This window comes from Corvus hawaiiensis, chromosome 4 (assembly GCF_020740725.1).
Source record: "Corvus hawaiiensis isolate bCorHaw1 chromosome 4, bCorHaw1.pri.cur, whole genome shotgun sequence".
NCBI lineage: Eukaryota > Metazoa > Chordata > Aves > Passeriformes > Corvidae > Corvus > Corvus hawaiiensis.
The window spans coordinates 55,269,424-55,288,247 of NC_063216.1; the positions used below are offsets into that span (position 1 = coordinate 55,269,424).

Genomic DNA, 18,824 nt, shown 5'->3' on the forward strand with positions numbered 1-18,824 from the left:
TCTGAACTGGGTTTATGGCAGACAAATTAGTAGTGTTCACACAGATATTATTTTGAGGTAGGAACTGAGGGCTTGTGGGAGAAAACTCTAAACAATGATGTAATTGTGTGGCAAATCTTAGCAGAGAGGTAAAACACTACTTTCAAATTTTTTTTTGTCCAGTGATTCACTTCAGCTGTATTCTATGTTGACTTAGCAAATGAGGGCCTAGAACCAGGTGACATTCAAAATGGTGTCTTTTCATAGTACTGAACAGTTTGCTTCTGACTTATGAAATGCATGTTTCAGGGCTTTGTATTTGCTTGGAATTTCATTCAAACAGAACTGAGAGACAAGAGATAATTTGTGTTAAATAGCACCTGAACAGTGAACTTGCCTTGAGTGTCAGCTTAGATGCTTCTTTAATAGGAACCGCAGAAATGTAATTTGTCATATGAATGCACAAAATTAGTCACAAGTCAAGATATGCAGCACTTAATTGCTTGTCACCTCACACAAACATTTGGGTTTGGACACATGCTTTGTATTTCCTGAGGTTTTGGGGGGTTTTGTTTGGGGTTTTTGTTGGTTTTTGGGGGGGGGGTTGGGGGGTTTTTTTGTGGGTTGGTGTTTTTGTTTGTTTGGTTTGGTTTTCTTGGTTTAGTTTGTGCCATTGTTTTTTGTTGTTGTGTTTGTTTGCCTGTTTGTTTTTTTGTTTTTTCCTTTGTACAGCACCCAATGAGGAATCCTTATTTTTTAAATACTTCATGCTCACTGTAAAAACATTGGAGATCTAGAAGTGAAATGCATAACATTACTGCAAAGTATTAAAACTTTTGTAATTTCAAGGGAAGAAGAAGCAGTGGTGCTTAGAGGAAGGAAGGCATAAAATTAATAACTGTGCTTTAAGTGGGCACAGTTCATAGTGTTTTGATCTTCTAGTAATACAAGAGGTGTAAAGAAAGCAGAGCTGGAGGAACCAACACAATTCACTCCTGTCTTTCAATAAAAGACAATAGATTGAAAAGTTGTTTATAACAAAAAACTTTGGGAAAGCCCCATGCCCCACTTCTTATCTTTCATACATAAAAGAAATGGGTCATAGTCAGTTTTTTAAGATAAGCATGAATACTCTGAAAATTAAAATACGTAGAGGAAAATTTATAAAAGTGAAAAATTGCCTAGTGCAATTGAAAATGTAAGAGGAATATTTTGATTTATAAATAACTGCATGATTGAATAAGGTTGAGGTTTTTCAGGTGTGACCTAATGTGTTAAGTATTTCTTCCCTTTAAAAGTGGAAGGGGAAACTGAAAAATTTGAAATGTGGTTTTCTTCGATATGTAATTAAACTATAAATGACGTTTTATGTAGTTAATCTGTATATTCTCATTTTAAAAGTTTTGTGATTTATTAGCAGGAAAAACTTCTGTCAATCCTGCACCAATATTCTTATATGGAGACAGTGGTCTCTTAATCAGAGGATCCTGTCACCATCAAATAAAGAAGACACAGTTCCCTCCCCATCCAGCTTCAAGTCCTGCAGTAGTCTGGAAGAACAAATTTTGTACCTTTGCTACCATGAGAAGGTATCAATTTGTAGAGCTACAGATTTACTTTGGTTTAATGCCTTTGGGTATTGTAAACATTCTAGGAAGGCTACAATGTTTTTCTCTGTGATGACTGTTTCTTTGGCAGACTAAAAAATCTCAGGTCAGAGTGGTTACTACCAGTTGGAGAAATTTTCAGGATTTTTTGTTCTTTTGGTAAGACTTTATGAATAGTACCTGTTTCTTACAATGCTGGAGAGTGTTATCCCACTGGATATAGACTGTGGAAGCACAGAAGAGAGATCCAAACAAATTGTGAATATGTGGTGTGTATTTACTTAAATGTTTGTAAGCTGTGGGACATCAAAAAAAAAAAAAAAAAAAAAAAGCAGGGATCGGCCGTGTTTACCGACTTGAATTTTTATCCCATTCTGCTGTCAAATGTTGTTTCATGAATAAATACCTCATTCATGGAAGAAGCAAAATGTATTTCTCAAAAGTACAATTCTATGACTTGAAGTTTATGCTTTACTGACACTATTTTAATGAGACGCATATCTAGTGGGTGCCTTTCCTGCCCTTGGCAGGGGGGTCGGAACTAGATATGCGTCCCTTCCCTCCCATTTATTGCGCCATACAGTTATCTTCCACGGAGGAGAGTTGTGCAGTTCGGGACTCTGCTGGGCACTGTACACACCAACACGCACGCAGGGACTTCTATGCCTGTTTCATTACCCAACAAGAAGCTCACGCGGGTCAGCTGCAAAAAAACTATCCTACGTGAGCCCTTTTTAGGCTTGAAGTCCTGTTGCACGGTGAAAATGCCGCCAGAAGTTATTGTTCAAGATCGTAAAGATGTGGGGGGGAAAGTTGCGTGGCCCTTCTGCCCCCTCCTGCCCCGGTTCTGCTCTGGCCGCACGCCGCCGTGCCCCGCAGCCTCCGCGCTCGGGCGGCGGGGCGGGCGCGGGCAGGGCCGGGGTGCCGAGCGCAGGGGCCGAGCCGCGGGGCGCGGCCGAGCGCGGCTGGGGGCAGGTCCGGCGCTGCCACCGCAGCACGTCCCCACCCGCTCGGCCGGAGGGGAGCTCGCAGGAGTCCATTTTAGCGGGCCAGCCCTCGCCGGGGCTCGGCGGCGGGCACGGCGGCGGCCGGGGGCAGAGCCGGCAGCGCCCCGGGGGCACCCGCAGTGCCCGGCGGGCGGTGCGTGCGGGGGAGAGGCGGCCCGGCCAGCGAGAGGGGGGTGAACCATCCCACAAACACACGCTGAGAGCTCGTGGCAGCAGAGAGCAGCGTTTGGGTTGATTTCTCCCCCACACACACTCCGTTCCCCCCCTTTTTTTTTTTTTCTTTTTCCTCTTTTCTCTCCAAAAAACATGGCTGAAGCTGGGACGGGCTTTTTGGAACAGCTCAAGTCTTGCATCGTCTGGTCCTGGACTTATCTCTGGACGCTGTGGTTCTTCATCATGCTCTTCCTCGTCTACATCTTAAGGGTGCCGCTGAAGATCAATGACAATTTAACCACAGGTAGGCTGTGATCATCGGCCCCCTTGCCGTGCCCCGGGGGCGGCTCGGCCGGGGGTGCCCGCGGGGGCGCGCCCGCCGCCGCCCCCTCGGCTGTGCGAGTGCTGTCTTACGCTATTTGTGCTATTCGCATTGCACTCAAGCATTTTTTTTTTAAACCAGGATTAAAACTTTAATTATGTTCCTGATAAAAATTAGATCTCAGCTACTTTTTTCTGCATGATAATAAATAATAAGAGTGCAAGTTTGCTGGAAGACTATCACTGTTGTGATGGACTTTGCTTTGGCTGTTCGAACTCGCTAAGGTAGTGTGCCGCTGCTATACTGAATCAGCAGTAACTTACGTACTGTTAGCCGGTCTGGACTGGGCATTTATGTCCTTATCTTGAAATTGCTTATTTTTCTACCCATCTACTTTGATAATTTAATTTCTGGCCCCCTCACCCTCCCAACCCCCATGCTGGAAAAGACAAATTAGTTTTGGGGCATATGAGATGTAACCCATGTGGCATCCCTGCTGCTGGGAAGTCGAACGTTATCTGAGCGTTTTTCACCCATCCCTCTGGCCTGTTCTCATTTGATAAGCCTCTGGCAATTCCAGCATCAAAGAAGAATTAAAAAAAAAAAAGATTCAGCATATGGCAGCTTTCACTTTAGGCATAAACGCAGTTGCAAATTGCGTTTATAAACTTTAAATGCAATTTTGGTCAAATTTTCAAATAAAATGTCTTTGAACAATATCCTGTTTCTTTTGACATTGCCGCACACTGATTAAAACACGATGTAATTCTTGTTGCTTGATTCTTAATAATTTATGTAATGCGTACGTCCCAGGTAAGCATTGCAGGCCATGGCTGTCAAGCAAAAATGTCAGAATGCTTTCTATTATAATTTTCGCTTTTGGAAAAAATCACAGGCATCCATCTGAGACCTAATCAACCCCCTCTGATTTCTTTCTGAGTTCGAACAAACTAATTCTTGATGCACTTTCTCATTTGAAATGTTACTCCAGCTGAGTCATCTTGGGGTTTACTGAAATGTCTCAAAATGCAAGTAAAATGACAGTATGAAATCTCTGAGGAGTTTAAAAAGGCTGAAGAAAGTCCCAAAGTGCAGGATGAAAATGAGTTACCAGGGGAGAACAATAGGCACAGTATGGTCTTTATGCATCATCTGTTCCTAAATGGAATTTATTAAAAAGTTAGTACTGGTAATAGCATGATCATTTTTTGTTTTGTTTAGTTTTTCAAAGCTTGTGTGAATGAATTAAAATGGATTTGATTTATTGTGGGTCGTTCCCCCCCCAGTTGATTACAGTCAGATTCTACTGTCATTAATTTAAGGTTGCTCATAAAGTACCACAGGAACTGGTCATGTGATACCAATCAAATTTATTTCAGTGATGTGAAAATGAGTTTGTAAATGTTGCTACTAAAACTTCTGTGTGACATAAAGAAATAGTAGGGTGATTAAAAACAATGACTGGGCATTTTACCAGAACAAGCTGGATCTGTTGGTGAGTTGAGGTCAAACAAACTGGTTTTCAGTACCACCAGAGGCAGGCTTAGGCAGCCAGTTAAAAAAACACAGTTCCACAGGTATGGTTTGCACTTCATGAAATAGTGATTTAGAAAGGTTTTAGAGACTTAGATCAAACACCTTAGACAGAGTTCACAGTGGTGTGATACAAAAGGACTAGTGTGGCATGTATGGGAGGGCACCTGCCACAGGGACTTGGTGCTTGCTACTGCTGTATGATTTTGTTTTTCCATCCCTAGTGTCAGTATTTTTAAAAGGAAATGGAAAAGCTGGAGAAGATAGTGGAAAGATTATTCCAGGGCTGGAGAGATGCATCAGAGTAAGATTACGGTAAAGTGGTATTGTCGTGGAGAGAAAGAAATGGCCTTTTAATCATGAAAAGAATTATAACAATTGATGACTAGAAGCAGAGGGCAGAACTCAATTTTGTCATAATCAGGCATTAATTCTTAGCAAACTTGGATCAGCTAATAAAGGAACCTTTGGGATTTGCCTGTCTGAAATTCTTCAACTCCGATGGTGAAACAGGAGTCTCTAGTGTTCATGCAGCCTTAAATTGCTTTTTGGCAAGGACAGGGCAGCAGGCTGTGCACCACTGGCAGTCAGAGTCATTGCAGATGGTTTCACCAAATAGACCAGTGCTTGGTCACTTGCATCAGAAAGTCTTACTAAGAAGAAGTGTGGGGTCTTTTTTCCTTCCTTCAATGTTGTACAGATGTGCACACCCCAAGCGTTAGTGCATGTTGGTCACCCCATGTGTTTCAGTGAGCTCCCAGGCTTGAAGGTCCTCAGTTTGTCCAAGCATAATTTCACTGTCCTCAGTGGAGTACCTTACTGTGATATAACCAAATGGAAATCTAATCTGTCTTGTAAAAATATTACTGTTAAATCTTACTGTGGTGTTTCGTGTATTTTTGGGGTTTTTTTTCATTTTTTTGAAGCTTGATATCCAGATCAAATAATAAGATATGAATAGGAGTGTTTGAACTATTGTACTATACCATTAGCCAGGAAGCAAGAGAGGACATATTAAGTCCTATATTAAGTATTAAGTACAGAATAAGCAGTTGAGGAAGCGGATGTTATCATCTTATTCTAAAATAATTAAACGTGCCTTGCCTATTTTACATAACATGCTGTATTTTCTTCCCATGTTGGCACTTGCACGATTTCTGAATGCCACACTAATCTGAACTAAGACACACCTCTTCTAAAAATGTGCTTGTTTTTCCTGACATAAGAGTTTGGATTTCTAGTCAAATCCTAAGAAGGAAAGAGGCACTGAAGTTAAACAGTTTCTGATGATTTTATTTATCCTTTCAAAGTGCAACAGAAAGACGGATTTAATGACGAGAACAGTAAGTGTGACTAGCTTGTGACAAGGCAGACAGGAGGAAACCTCTGGTTTGCCGAGGGTGGAGAAATCAGAAAAACTGATTTCCTAAAACTGTGGAAAATAAATATACGGGTATGAGCTCTGGGCTGAGTCTGGCTCTATTGGTGTCTGTGGAGTATTATTATTCAGCTGTTCTGGAGCAAGGCCCTGTGGTGTTACCAGCTGAGCTGCAACATTAGAAGCCTGTAGAATGAAAGAAAGCAAGTAAAGTTGTGCTGCCAGGCCCCTGAGGTCAGCAGGCCCAGGATACCACGGCTGGAAGAGGAAGACTACATCACCTTGTGGTGGCTAGGACAGAGTTGTTATCTGAGGAACATGGTACATTTCTTCATTATGATTTTTTAAAAATTATTATTATGACATTCCTACTGAAATAAACAGCTAAAATTTTCATTAATTAATTATTGTGGGATTTGTGACTGTGTAATAGACTTTTCTTAAAGCCCATCACCAGAAACACTGTGCATGGTGCCGGCCATTTGGAGAGGGAAGAGGCTGGCATGGAGCAGGGCTGGCAGCACTGGCCATCAGCAGGTCTCCACTCACCCCTGTGGTTTGTGTGGCCAGGGGGTGAAGTAGACATGTTCAAAGTCCTGTAAAATTAGGATAATGATGCTTTCTGTTTGTCCAGGAGTCTCTCAGAAGACACAAAATTGAGAGGTTTTTTTAGTCAGCCTGGCCCACCTTAGATGTATTCACCAGTGTGTGCATTGCACTGACTTCAGGAAGCAAAGTACTTGGAAAAGTCCCATCTTATGAAACTATCTTGTGTTAAACCGTGCAAGAAAGCTGAGTGTGATTTCATTAGCAGAAATACTGCAGGAGATGAAGAGATGGAGCCTGCCTCTCAGATTTGGGCTACGCTGTCTTAGGGTGCTGGCTGCTGTCAGTGAAGCTCATCTCATCTTTCTGATCTCCCCTTTCTGGGCTTCCTGACCCTGCAGATCTATACTGCACATTGGTGCAATGTGCCCCAATAAGCTGCAATGTGAGAAGAAAAGAAGCTTTTCATTCCCATGGTCTCATGGCCTGTTACTAAAATTTAACTAATTTCACTTTTTTCCTGCTGCTGGTAATTTGGCCACGCGGAGCTGCATGTGCGCAAGCTGCGGTGATAAACCACCTGTAGGACAGAAGGATTTTTTGGGGACTGAATGCCTGGGGGTTTGTCTTGCTTGGGCTGGGGGTGCACGGCTGCAGGTGCTGGGGCTGGAGCTGCCGGTACCTGCTCGGCCCCTGAAGCCACCGTGCGTGTCGAGGTGTGTTTGCTGTGATAGCATCTTGACAGCTGGTCCGGAGGTATTGTTCCCCTTCATAAATTCAAGCTAGGGCAGTTAATCATGAGGGTTGGAAAACATTAACCTGACAAAGGCCAGGGAGTTTCAAATGGTTTGAAAACAAGTGAACAGATTCTTTCTTTTGAGAAGAACCGAAGGACAGTTAGTTTTAGTTTTGCAGACTTGATGGTAATTGCTTGGCCTTTCTTCAAAGCAATCTGCCGTCATTGTGATGGGTTTCCTTGTAAGCATCTGCTGTGTGAGCTACAGAAGTCAGTGTGGAGGTGGGCGAGTCGAAAGAAAACCTGGAGCAAAGCTCTCATGCCACCAAAGGAGACGGAAGAATTCTTAACTCCCTGCAAGTGCCGTGTAGATTTGTTTGGGGTATTCTTAAGAATTTGACTGTTGAAAGTAAAGTTTCAAATGCATGACTACTTCTGTCAAGGTCAGCATCAATCCCGCCTATGAAATTCACAGAATCAGTTACAGATAGTTTGCTCACTGACCCAAAATCACTTGCATTAATTTTTGCATTTCTTAGAATGTAAATTAAATATTTACTAAATACTGATCTTATTTTCTGCTCAGTGGAATTAAAGTAAACAGTGTTTTCGTAACTGTTAACCCCTCTCTTCAGCTGTATCACTTACAGCACCACAAAGCATTCATAGTTGCTGCTGAGCCTCCAGACAGGGTTTGGATGTTAGAGGTTTCTGTGGTCTGCCTTTTTGGGTTTTGCAAAAATTAGTTTTTACTGCTGTAGGCTAATATTCATGAGGTTATTATAAAACAGGTTTTAACTGTTTCAAGCATGCATATTTTCATCATGGTACATTTGGAAACTGTCCCTTTAATATTTTAGGGAAGAGATTATTACGTGCATGAAAGTAGTATGTTACTTTTGACAAAAAGCAGACAAATCTTTGTAGATGAAACTGGGGATTCTTGGGGGAAAAGCTGTATCAAAACTTGCTGGATCAATGCCCCATAGATGCAGTATACAATGATACTTGTTTTCTATGAATTTTTGACATTTCTTCACTGTTTTGACTTTTTGATTGAGCTTAATTTTTCGGTCTGCATCAGATGCTGGGAATGGAGTGAAGTTTGTAGGAAATGCAAGGTTTTCAGAAAATACTGTTTGAAGAAATTGACTTTATTACTGCAAAAGCTCTAGAAGATTTGCAGTCACTATTTCAGGAGAAATGTGTAAGCCAGAGCCTTCAAAATAATATTTGATAACATCTTGAGTGAGCTTACTGTAACACTGACTGATATGCGACCATGGAGCTGTACTGCCAGCTTCTAACTGAAGTCTAATGTCCTCTGTGTGTTGATGAAAATCTACGGAAATGCTCCTAAAACTGCCTATGTGTAGTGGGATTTTCCCAAAGCATCCACTGAGTGCCTGGACAAATTTAGCCCAAAAGAGCATAAGCCCCCGATTGTTCACAGGGGTCATAGGCCCTAATTGTCTGAGCGGCTATGAAAATACCACAATTCTAAATTAAAGAAAGAACTTAAAATATATATATTTTTGGTGGTTGTTTTGCAAAGCAAATGCAAAAATCCGGGTCATGAATTTGCATTTGTGAAAGACAGAAGTGCTAACTGGTGTCAGTGCCTCAGGGACTGAAAAGAGAGAAAAGTACATAATTCTGTGCCAAGGCTGTACATTAAGTGAAAAATAGAAGGTCATGATGCCTGCCTGAGAGCAGCACCTGGCAGAATTAGGAAGATGATGTTGGATAAAACAGGGATTTTGGAGGGAATGACCTGCCTGTATTTTAAAATGGATTCTCTGACAGGACTTATGGAGAGTCTAGTAAAAGCACAATGTTAGCCTAAGGAAGCTCAAGCTGTTTATCTAATCACAGAGAAGCTACTTGACAGTAGCTAAGGAGGTGTAAGAGCTTTAATCTGGCTGACAAACGTATAGTGAGCTTCCTAAATATTTGGAGTTAAAATGCATGTTAACTTGTCAGAATTGGAGCCCAAATCATCAATGGTCTGAAGAAACAGCCTGGCTGTGAGACGTGCTGATTGCAGTGCCTTCACATTAACAGAGAGGTGGTTCCTTGTGCTGTGAACTGTGGTGGGAAGAAAGTAGCAGGTACTAAAGTAGCCTTTAAAATAGGGAAGAGAAATCTTAAAAAAGGGGTGGCTGCAAACTGAACTCAGAGAAATGCACATGATAAGTATTTTTTATAAGAGATTTTTGAAGATGTGTCTTTGGACCCAGTGGATATGGCAAAGGATATTATGCCTCTTCATCTTTGGCTCTCGTAGTACTAAGACCCTCAGTGTGATGAGGATTGCCAGGCTCTTCAGTGGGGAAACTGGGAGTGAAATCTAATGGCCCATAATAAACAGGAGAGCTGACTAGTTAAAACCCTATCATGCTGGGGTTTAAAAAACTCCCACACCCAGCTGAAAACACTTGCTGATGGTGTGCAGGTATGTTATGCACAGAGGCTCCGATAGTCCCAAATGTGCCAGGACTTTTGTGCACATGCCAGAGAGCAACCCCACCGAGTCCAAGGTTTCTGTGCATTGTTCAGTCAGTTGGCAAGCTCTATGCTTAAGGGAGAGTTATTTGTCATCCTGGAAAGTGGTAAAGCAAATAAAACCACTTAAGTGGTGACTTAGGTTGGAGGGCCAAGCAGTTTCTTCTGGATTGAAGGAATGAACATTACTGTCAGAAGTTGATGTTGTCTTTTGTGTGGCTGTCACAACAAGTCAGGATTCACCTTTTTTTTTCCAAGATTAGTTATTTAAGAAGGTCTTTTATATTTAGCAAAATAAGGCCCTGCTCCAGATACCTGTCAGAATGTTGAATACAACTGGGTGTTCTGTTGAACTGTACAGGAAGAACTAAGGCAAAGGGAAATGAGACCTTCATCCTGAAAACCTTCAGTGGTTTGGTTTGTTCTGAAAGCATAGGCCCCGGGCTTTACTGCACAGGTAATTAATATGCATGAATTCGCAAAGACTTGGGCCTAAATATTTTATGAAGGTACTGCAGGGAGCCTGTAGCAATATGGGGGACAGAGTCCCCAGTCACTTCAGTCCAAAGGTAGTTTTTCGTCTTGTGATTTGACGATCGCATCTAAGTTTTGCCTTTTTTTACCAGAGCTGTTTCAGGACATACTTAGGACATCTGTCATAGAATTTAGGATAACGCCTATCCTGGTCCTGTGGACAGACTATGAGGTGCTTGTGGGGATGTTACTCCTCTGTTGGCTGTTAAAGGGGGTGTGTGAAGGCTCCTTCCACCTGTTTCTAAATTAGCTCTTTGTGGCACTGGAGGCATCTATTGAAAGATTGTGTTATAAACTCTAGCTCGTCCTCATGTCTGTGAAGCGTCATGTGGACCAGTGATGCTGTGTAAATACTAATGAGTTAAAGTTGCTTTGTGAAATCCCAGCACAGGCTAATTGGACTTTTTTTGTATGTGTCTTAGTCAGGCACTGCAGAAGGGCAACCAATTTTGACACCAAGAACAGTAAGCTTAAGCAACAATAATGCATTTAAAGACAAGAGTTAATGTCACGCTTTCAGCAGACAGAACAAACAAGTTGTAACTGTTAAGCCTGAGGAAAGGGCCTAAATTCAAAGTCCAAATCAAACCTCGCCAGCTGCTGAGAGAAGACAAAGATTTATTATTGTGGAGTATAAACTGGAGATTTGTCCCTGTGGCAGACTCATTGCTTAAGTGATTAAGTGCACTTAAATATACCAATTAGAAGGATGAAAGCTATAGGGCAAAAATGAACTGCAGTCATCGTTAAGATTCCTATTCTGTATAGTGTGCCAACTGCAACCATGAGATTTTATTTCCAGCTCACTTTCTACAAATAAACTTGGCTTATTAAATGTCAGGGCTGTTAGGTTGAAATGTAGGGTCTTGTGCTCAGTGGCAAGACACTCAGAGATCAAATTTAAAGCACAAGAAATGTTGTTATCATCGTTGTAATCTTATTTTGTAAGGCAGCCATTTATTTCTGAAGAAAATATGCTTGTAACCTGGGAGTGCCATAGATGTTGAACTTCACATAACTAAATGTTTTCATGGCATGTCCTGTGTGTTTATGCTGAGGACTGAAAATTGTTTACACCATGGCTTGGTCTGAAGCAAGGTTATATGATCCACTAATGCACTTAATCTTCCATGTGAAATTTCTTTTGCTATTTTTAATAATGAAGTTAACTTGATAGCAGTGTACCCATCTCGTATGTTTTACACAAGTCTCAGCTTAGAGTCCCAGGCTAGTCATTTCCTCAATTTTCAGAGAGAAGGTTAAACCAGACCCTGTCAGAGAAGGGTTGCAGCTGGCCTTCCATACCCTGTGCAGGGGACAAGGGGACAGAGAGTCCCCGGGTGAAACTCAAGATACTTCTTGAGCAGAAGCCAACTTTGTGCAGCAGCAGGATGCTGCAGCTGAGCTGATGAGCCTTCCCTGTGAAGAGAAGGACCTGAGGAGGTCTTGTGCAGGGTGGCACTGATGCACAACTGCTGGTCTTAGAAGCCAGAAGTGTCTTCTCTATAGTGCTTGACTTGACGGATTTATCTGCCTGCTCAGAGTAGGCTCCTGTATTATGCTGCATTGCTATAAAAGTGCCTTCTGGTCCCTATGTCTGACTGTCCAGCTCATTAGGTCAGGACAAAGGAGGATTGATACAAGCACAAGAGAATTGCTTTCGCAGTTAATATTGTCCTACGTATTCCCAGAAATTCTTGTCAAGAGTTTATGGTTTAAGAGTGCTGATGACAGCTGTGTTAGCAGTCACCCCAAAAGCCACATAGTCTTGTGGGGAACACAAGTCCCAAGGAGCTCTGATTAGTTCCAGGGTTTCTGAAAAGTGTCTGAACTGCAGGATTTCCTCAGACCTGGCCAGGAGGGTTTGGCCTGCATTACGGCTGAGAGTGTTTTGTCAGCGGCTCCGCAGAAGGCAGAGTTTCCACCCTCGATGTCCTCCTGTGAGGAGTATGTAGGGGCTGTGCTCTGTGGCACGGGAGAGATGTACAGGCCTCTCTGGGTCCCTGACTCCAACCTTCAGTCATATTTTACGTTATCTTCCCATAAAGGGCTGCACTGAAATATTTTTTCCAGAACTTGAAAATTCTCATGGATAGAAACTTTGCTCTCACTCTGGCCTAGATGTATTTGTGGCCGGCTCGCACATGTTTGTGCTCGTGACAGCTCTCTCCTTTACCTGCAGAAGCAGCAGCACCACCGTGAAGACTGGTTCCCAATGCATTAGTGGGGTTTTTCCTGCCTGTCCTTGCCTTATAAGATTGAGTCAGTTGGGCTGTCCTTGTGTGTTCTCCTAAAACAGCTGGATGTCCTTGATTCTGCTGGTAGTACTTTATTCTTTCAGTTTTTCTGGCCATTTCAGAATTGGGCTTGTGCACTCTATATCATATGCCAAGGTAAGGCTTCATTAACTGCCTTATATAGTTCAATTAATCCTTCTCACCTTCCGCTGGAAATAGTCTTCCTTGCTGGTTCCTTGCCTTTTGCCCCATTAACTTTGATACGGCATCTCTGGCAGCTCATGCCAGGTGCTTTCTGCACCTCCTGGTTTTGGTAATGAAAATACTCCATAAGGCTCAGTTTGCAGCTCTATGTGCTCTCCACACTGTCCAGTGCTCACAGGCTAGCTGCAGGTTTCTCCATCTCCTGTTTTAACTAGCTTTCTACAGCACTGTCAGTACTTTACTGAAATCCAGACAGTTTAGAGCTACTCATTTTTCTCAGTAAGAGAACTGAACATTTTTTTTAAAGGGCCACATCTGACTTTTTTAAAGGGGCACATTGACATGATTTATTTATTTTGTGTTTTATCCTATTTTTTTGTGTACCTCCATTGCTTAATTCTCAAGTTTCACATATTACTGCCTCATAGTGCAGTAGCTTGGGTGTGCGTATTAAAAATAGAAATATTAAGTACTCTGGCATAATCTGGAGGGTTTGAACAGTTTATTAAAACTGTCTTGATATGGGGCTTGCTGTTACAAATGTAATTTCTTTCAGCAAGTTGCTTTCTTTACACTCTCTTAATCTTACACTCAACCATGTCTTGGACATTTGAATTATATCTCTCTTTCTCCTGTCACAGTGTCTCTTTTCTTGCCCTTTAATTATTTTTTTCCTCCACATTCAGCAGTTTTGTTCCCATTCAAAAATGAAATAAGTATTCACTTCGGAAACAACCATATCCTGCTTCTTACCTTGCTGTGTCCTTATTTATTTTGTTGAAATAGTCTTGGTTTGTTGGATTTGTTGTGATATATATTAACTGTTTTTATACAGATCTTAAGTTATAACTTAGTCTGACTTTTTCAGATATAATTTTATTTCTGTGCCTTTTGTCCTCACCAAAGCAGAGGGAAATCTTTGAACATCCCAGGTCATGCGGGTATTACTTGTACAGGGCTGATATTGCTTTATTTGAAGGCCATAGCTGATAGATTGATGTTGTGAGGAAGAAACGGAAACTAACTTTCCATTATTATTTTGAGAAAGTCTGTGTCTCAATTCTGGTCTACTTGAAGCAGTTGGTAAATCTCCTAGTGAGTTAAGGAAATGACAATGTTGCCCCAGGAGGTTTTTTTTACATTAGTCTTGATAGAAGAGGGTATATAGTGTGAATGACTCTCATACACCTCCCAGCAATCTGAAATAAGCTTTAAATAATGTAAATAACGTTTACTGCCTTCCTGGATTTGAAACATGACAGGTATCAAGACACTGAGAACTGATGGCAGTGCAGGTTAAATAAAGGTATTTAGCATTAAAAGAAGTTGACCTGTCTAAATCTAATCTGCAAAGTTTCTCAGCTGCTTTTATGTTTAAAACTTTTTAATCAGTTGTCTTTCCACACATTTTTATAACTCTTGAAGTTGCAATATAAATTTTCAGTTTTACAAGGTGTCGTAAGCTTTCTGATAGTGTGACAAATTTTACACGACATAAGCCAAACCCAGTAGTTAATAAATCACTCAGCTGAAAACTTTGGGTGCTTCAATTACTATTCTGCTCTCTTCTGTAAGTCAGATAGATCTAAAAATCCCAATTTTTCTTCATGCCACATTCAAACTGGCAATGACTGATTATGGAACAATACTGTCATTGAGTGATTGTTTTTATTTTTGTTTCTGAGTAATATATAAAGTAATATATAAAATATGTTATATGATATTGATACAAATTATATTACATATAATATTTATGTTAGTACTGTATATGTAATAAAATACAGTGCTGTCCCCCTTGTGTTTGAGGCTACAGCTCTATCAGTTGGGGTACAGAGTTAGTGATGTGCAGGACTAATCGGCATTGTTTGCTACTTTCCTTAGGTGACCTAGTAATACAGACTTGAAATAAATATCCTGCAATATCTTCCTTACAAATCTGTTCTTCCCTAGGTGCAGTGGAGTTCCTGTTGCCAGATGGCAGCAGTGTGTGGGTCTGTGTGCTGCCGTGCTCTTCACTCTGCAGCAGGGCTGTGGCGGCCCGTGCTGTCTGTGGGTGTGAGCAGCTGCCCCTCGGTTGTTGTAAGGTGGCTCCGTGGCTGTGAATGCCGACCCAGCTTGGTTCACTGGGAGGGTAGCTCCCACCCTGGTGATCACCCAAGATCTCAGCTCTTCCAGTCTGGGATATGACCCCTTTGCATCGTGGCAGTGGACCCTTGGAGCCGGAGTTTGTGGTTTAGTCCAGGCTGAACACTGGAGACCTTCTTAGTCTAGAATAAACAACCAACAATCTATAAACCAGCCACAGAGAGCCCACAGACAGCTGCTCTGGCCACGAGGTCCCTGGCATACAGAGCCCTCTGTACATTACCATCATCCTCTTTCCAGTGCACATGTGATCCTTCTTCACGGGCACAAAAATCAATAATAAATAATAAATGAATAACGAGAAGCCTGCCAACCAAAATCTCTTGTTTGCCTTCGTGTTTCTTTTCCTTTTCTAATCTGATAGAGAAGCATTTAAGGGAAAAGAATGCTGGATGAAATTTTATGAAGCCTTTTCTCACAAATGCCCTTGTTTGAGGAGTGAGGGAGCTTGGTGGTATCCACGGTGGCCGACGTTCCCTTGCAAAGCCTTGCGCTGCAGGCTGCAGTCGTGGGCTCCTGGGCTTAGTCCCTCAGAAACTCGCTCCTTGTGTAAGCACCAAAAACTCATGGCATTGATGCAGTTAGGTAGGGACATGTCTTGTGCAGGTGGGCTCCACAGTTCTCAGGATGTGTTTTTATTTGTATACAGAAGGCAGATTTTATCTGCCTTTCGTCCTTAAGGTGAAGATAAAGTCGTATTAAAAGTATCTTTTCTGTTCCAGTTTGCAACATTAGTTTGTTTGGGATATGAATTTTAAACACACAGACTGGAATTATATCTGCAAGGCAATGTTTTCAGAAGCACCCGGGTTATTTAATTACCTATGCTTTAGTCAGCCATTAGTTTACTTATTAACATGTACTTATTCATATACTCTTTATAATAAGCATCGTAATAAATCAAACAATGCTTTGCTAACTGAAAGAAAAGCATTTAATATCTGATACAGAATGTATTAGGTGCATCTGTAATGGCACAGTATTCTTTTACTCATATGCTAGTGTAATTCTGTACATCACAGCCATTGTCTTTGCAAGAAGTTATGCTGTCAGTTTGGAATAAAAGTTAATATTAATGAGAGATGTGAGAATACCATAAAATAATAATAAACCTAAAATACACGGCAGTTCAAACAAATCTGGTTATGGTGTTTGCTTTCTGTGAATGCTGTAGTTCAGCAAGAACAATATTAACTGCCTTGGGTCCTCAATATTGTTCTTAAAATACAGGTCCCTCTGGTCTGATGAGTGCCAGCACTGCGTGGCAGGAGAGGGGAAATGTCTGAGGTTTGAATAGAGTTCTTAATTTATAGTGAACAAAACAAATGGCATATTTACTTACAGAGTTAACATTACTGTTTGGCATGTTGCAGTTTTAAGTTTAATAGAAAGGATTCATTGAATTTGAAATTGTAGTTTTGATTCACAAGATGTTTATCGTGCAGAAACTAACTAGAAGCCAGTGCACTGGCATTTGAGTCATTTTCATTTCCTAGTGGTTGCTATTCAGATGGGAACAGCGAGATTAGACTTTCATTCTGTGCTGTTGGTTTGTAGGAGTTTTTCCCCCTTGTCCTTGGTGGTTGGCTTCCAGTCCTTTCCTCAGTCCCTGAGCCAGCCCTGCACCGTGTGCTGCCTCAGCTGCTGTTCGTAGATTGTGCATTCGATACTCGGCAATGTGGCAGAAGTAGGAAAGGCCTTGTGCAGTTCTCGCGCTAGAGGGCATCCGTTTAAAGGCGCGGGAGTCGTGCCGGGACAAGGAGAGGCAGCTGCGGCCTGTGGGAAATGAAGTCTGACGCACACTTCGCTCTGCCTGCGTGTCAGACCTAGCGAAGGGTCGCCGGTTTCCACAAGCAGGCACATGCACACACAGCCCCATGCAGCAAACCTGAGTGTGGGGGAGCCCCTCTGTCTGCCAGCGGGGACCCTGAACTGTCACGGTATTGCATCACGTTACCCACAGAGGGGAGGTATTAAGTTGAACACAGTCCCATGGTAGGTAAGAAATAAAGTCATAGGGCCCATCCTACAGCCGATGTAGTTGTATGGCGAAGTTAAATTCCACCACTGAGCTTCGGAAGTCTGCTTGGGAGGGGGTCCTTTAGATGGCTTTTACAAGGTCAGATGAAAGTTGAGGTTCATGACATGCGGTCTCAGGCTACAGGAAACTGAAGGAACTATGGTAAATGTCATAAAGCCAGATTATTTTGAGTAGGATGAGAAATGGAAAATGCAGGACTGATTGTTGACTGAAGGTGTCTCATATTTGTTTTCCTGAAGTGATTACCACAAAATAAGCTACACAACGAGTTAGAACCAGTTGTAGTGATAGGTGCTGCATCTGTGTGCCCATGCTCCTGCAGACTGCAGGCTTTAAGGCAGTGAGGACAGTTTACACGCAGGTGCTGAGGAGGTGACTAGTACCAGCCTGCCTGCCCTTACTCCACCTACTGCCTCAGCTGTTAAGGCCACAGTGTTTTTACAGACATAAAGTAGTTTCTAAGGCTCTGGAAAATTTGTGCTAATTGTTGTGGTTTAACGTGTGTCTGACTCTGTCTGACTTATTCTGTACAAATAGCAAAATTATCTTTATTTCCTGAAGGTTTGTCTCCTCCCCAGCTGTTATTAGATAGATCTCACATCTAATCTGTCCGAGCATTTGTGCACACATACAGACATGGCTTTGTTGTTAGTTTTGTATATGTAGAAACAATTTAAAGGTGTTGGTTTTTTGCATATCCCTTGCCCCCCCAGTACAGCTGATCTATTCAGGCATCTGTAACCATAGACAGTGAAATTTTTTTTTAAATGTCCCTTTTGTTTCAGTATAAATCTTATAAAAAGGATATGTATATTGCTCATTTTAGCATTTGTGTCTTTTATCATGGATTTTTCAAGAAAGAAGTCACTGCCTTCCTTTGATGATTATGTCTGCCTTGCTAAAAAAAATCATATACCAGGTAGTTCTTTTATAAATCATGTTCTAGTTCTGCTCATTCAGATTATTCTCAAGTTGCTTTATATTCTTCCTCGGGACTGCCATTGATATTTTGTGTGTACACAACAGCATCATTTAAAAATGTAAGCATTTGAAACTGATCAGACAGTTCAAACAGACTCCTCAACATCAAGGGCCTCTGCAACAGTGCATGTCGGCTTCATTGGGATTTTGTCCATGAGCTTATTTGGAAGTTTCAACTAGGTTGGTGCTCAAGTGTCTGGTCTTTACATGGCTGTGTGTTAAATGCTAGCTCCCACCTTTATGTCATCCATCCAGACAGACCAAAGATAAATTTTAAGTGATAAAAAGATGAAAAACAGCATTGCAGGTATGGTTTAGAGTAGGTTGCCAAGTGCTGAACAGGTCTCAGTGTTTTGTAATGCCAGCTCCCCACCTGTTCTCTGCTTACTGGATTGATTTTTTGTGTGTGTGGCTTGTTGTAAATGAGCCACAAGGTGAAGAGACTTCTCATGAGGCATACTAGGTAGAAGCAATTTAAGTACTTAAAATTTTTGTCTGTAAAGTCTTCTAGTGGGAGTAGTCTCAGCTGTGACGTGCTTTTATGACAGATATTCATAAATGGAACAAAAATATTTGCTAGTGTCTATCAAGGCAGCACCTTAACTTCAGAGAGATTTCAGAGACAAAATACAAGAAAACAAATCTGTATGGTTACCAGCAACCCACATTGAATATCAAGGGCATAAGGATAGGTATTCTGTTCTGGTAAGTCATCTCCTACGTCTTTTTTCATAACACATCTTTCAGCTTTGTCCCCTCTTGCACTTAATATGGGAGTGCAGTGACTTTTCAAGAATAGCTGCCTTGGTAGACAAGCCCTTGGCCCTTCCTTAGCTTATGACATCTTCTAATGCTAAACAACAATGGCTAGGTCAAAAGAATTAAAAGAAGTTTGAATGTGAAGGAGTTTGCTGTG

The 18,824-nt window shown here is 41.7% G+C and overlaps 1 protein-coding gene across 1 annotated transcript in view; it reads left to right on the forward strand.

Moving 5' to 3' along the window:
• Window positions 1–2,715: 2,715 nt before the first annotated feature.
• ST7 (suppression of tumorigenicity 7) overlaps window positions 2,716–18,824 on the forward strand; it is a 143,307-nt gene continuing 127,198 nt past the window's right edge. The window contains exon 1 of the mRNA XM_048300753.1: window positions 2,716–3,050. Coding sequence (XP_048156710.1) covers window positions 2,900–3,050 — 151 coding nt within the window. The 5' untranslated portion in view covers window positions 2,716–2,899. The remainder of the gene's footprint in view (window positions 3,051–18,824) is intronic.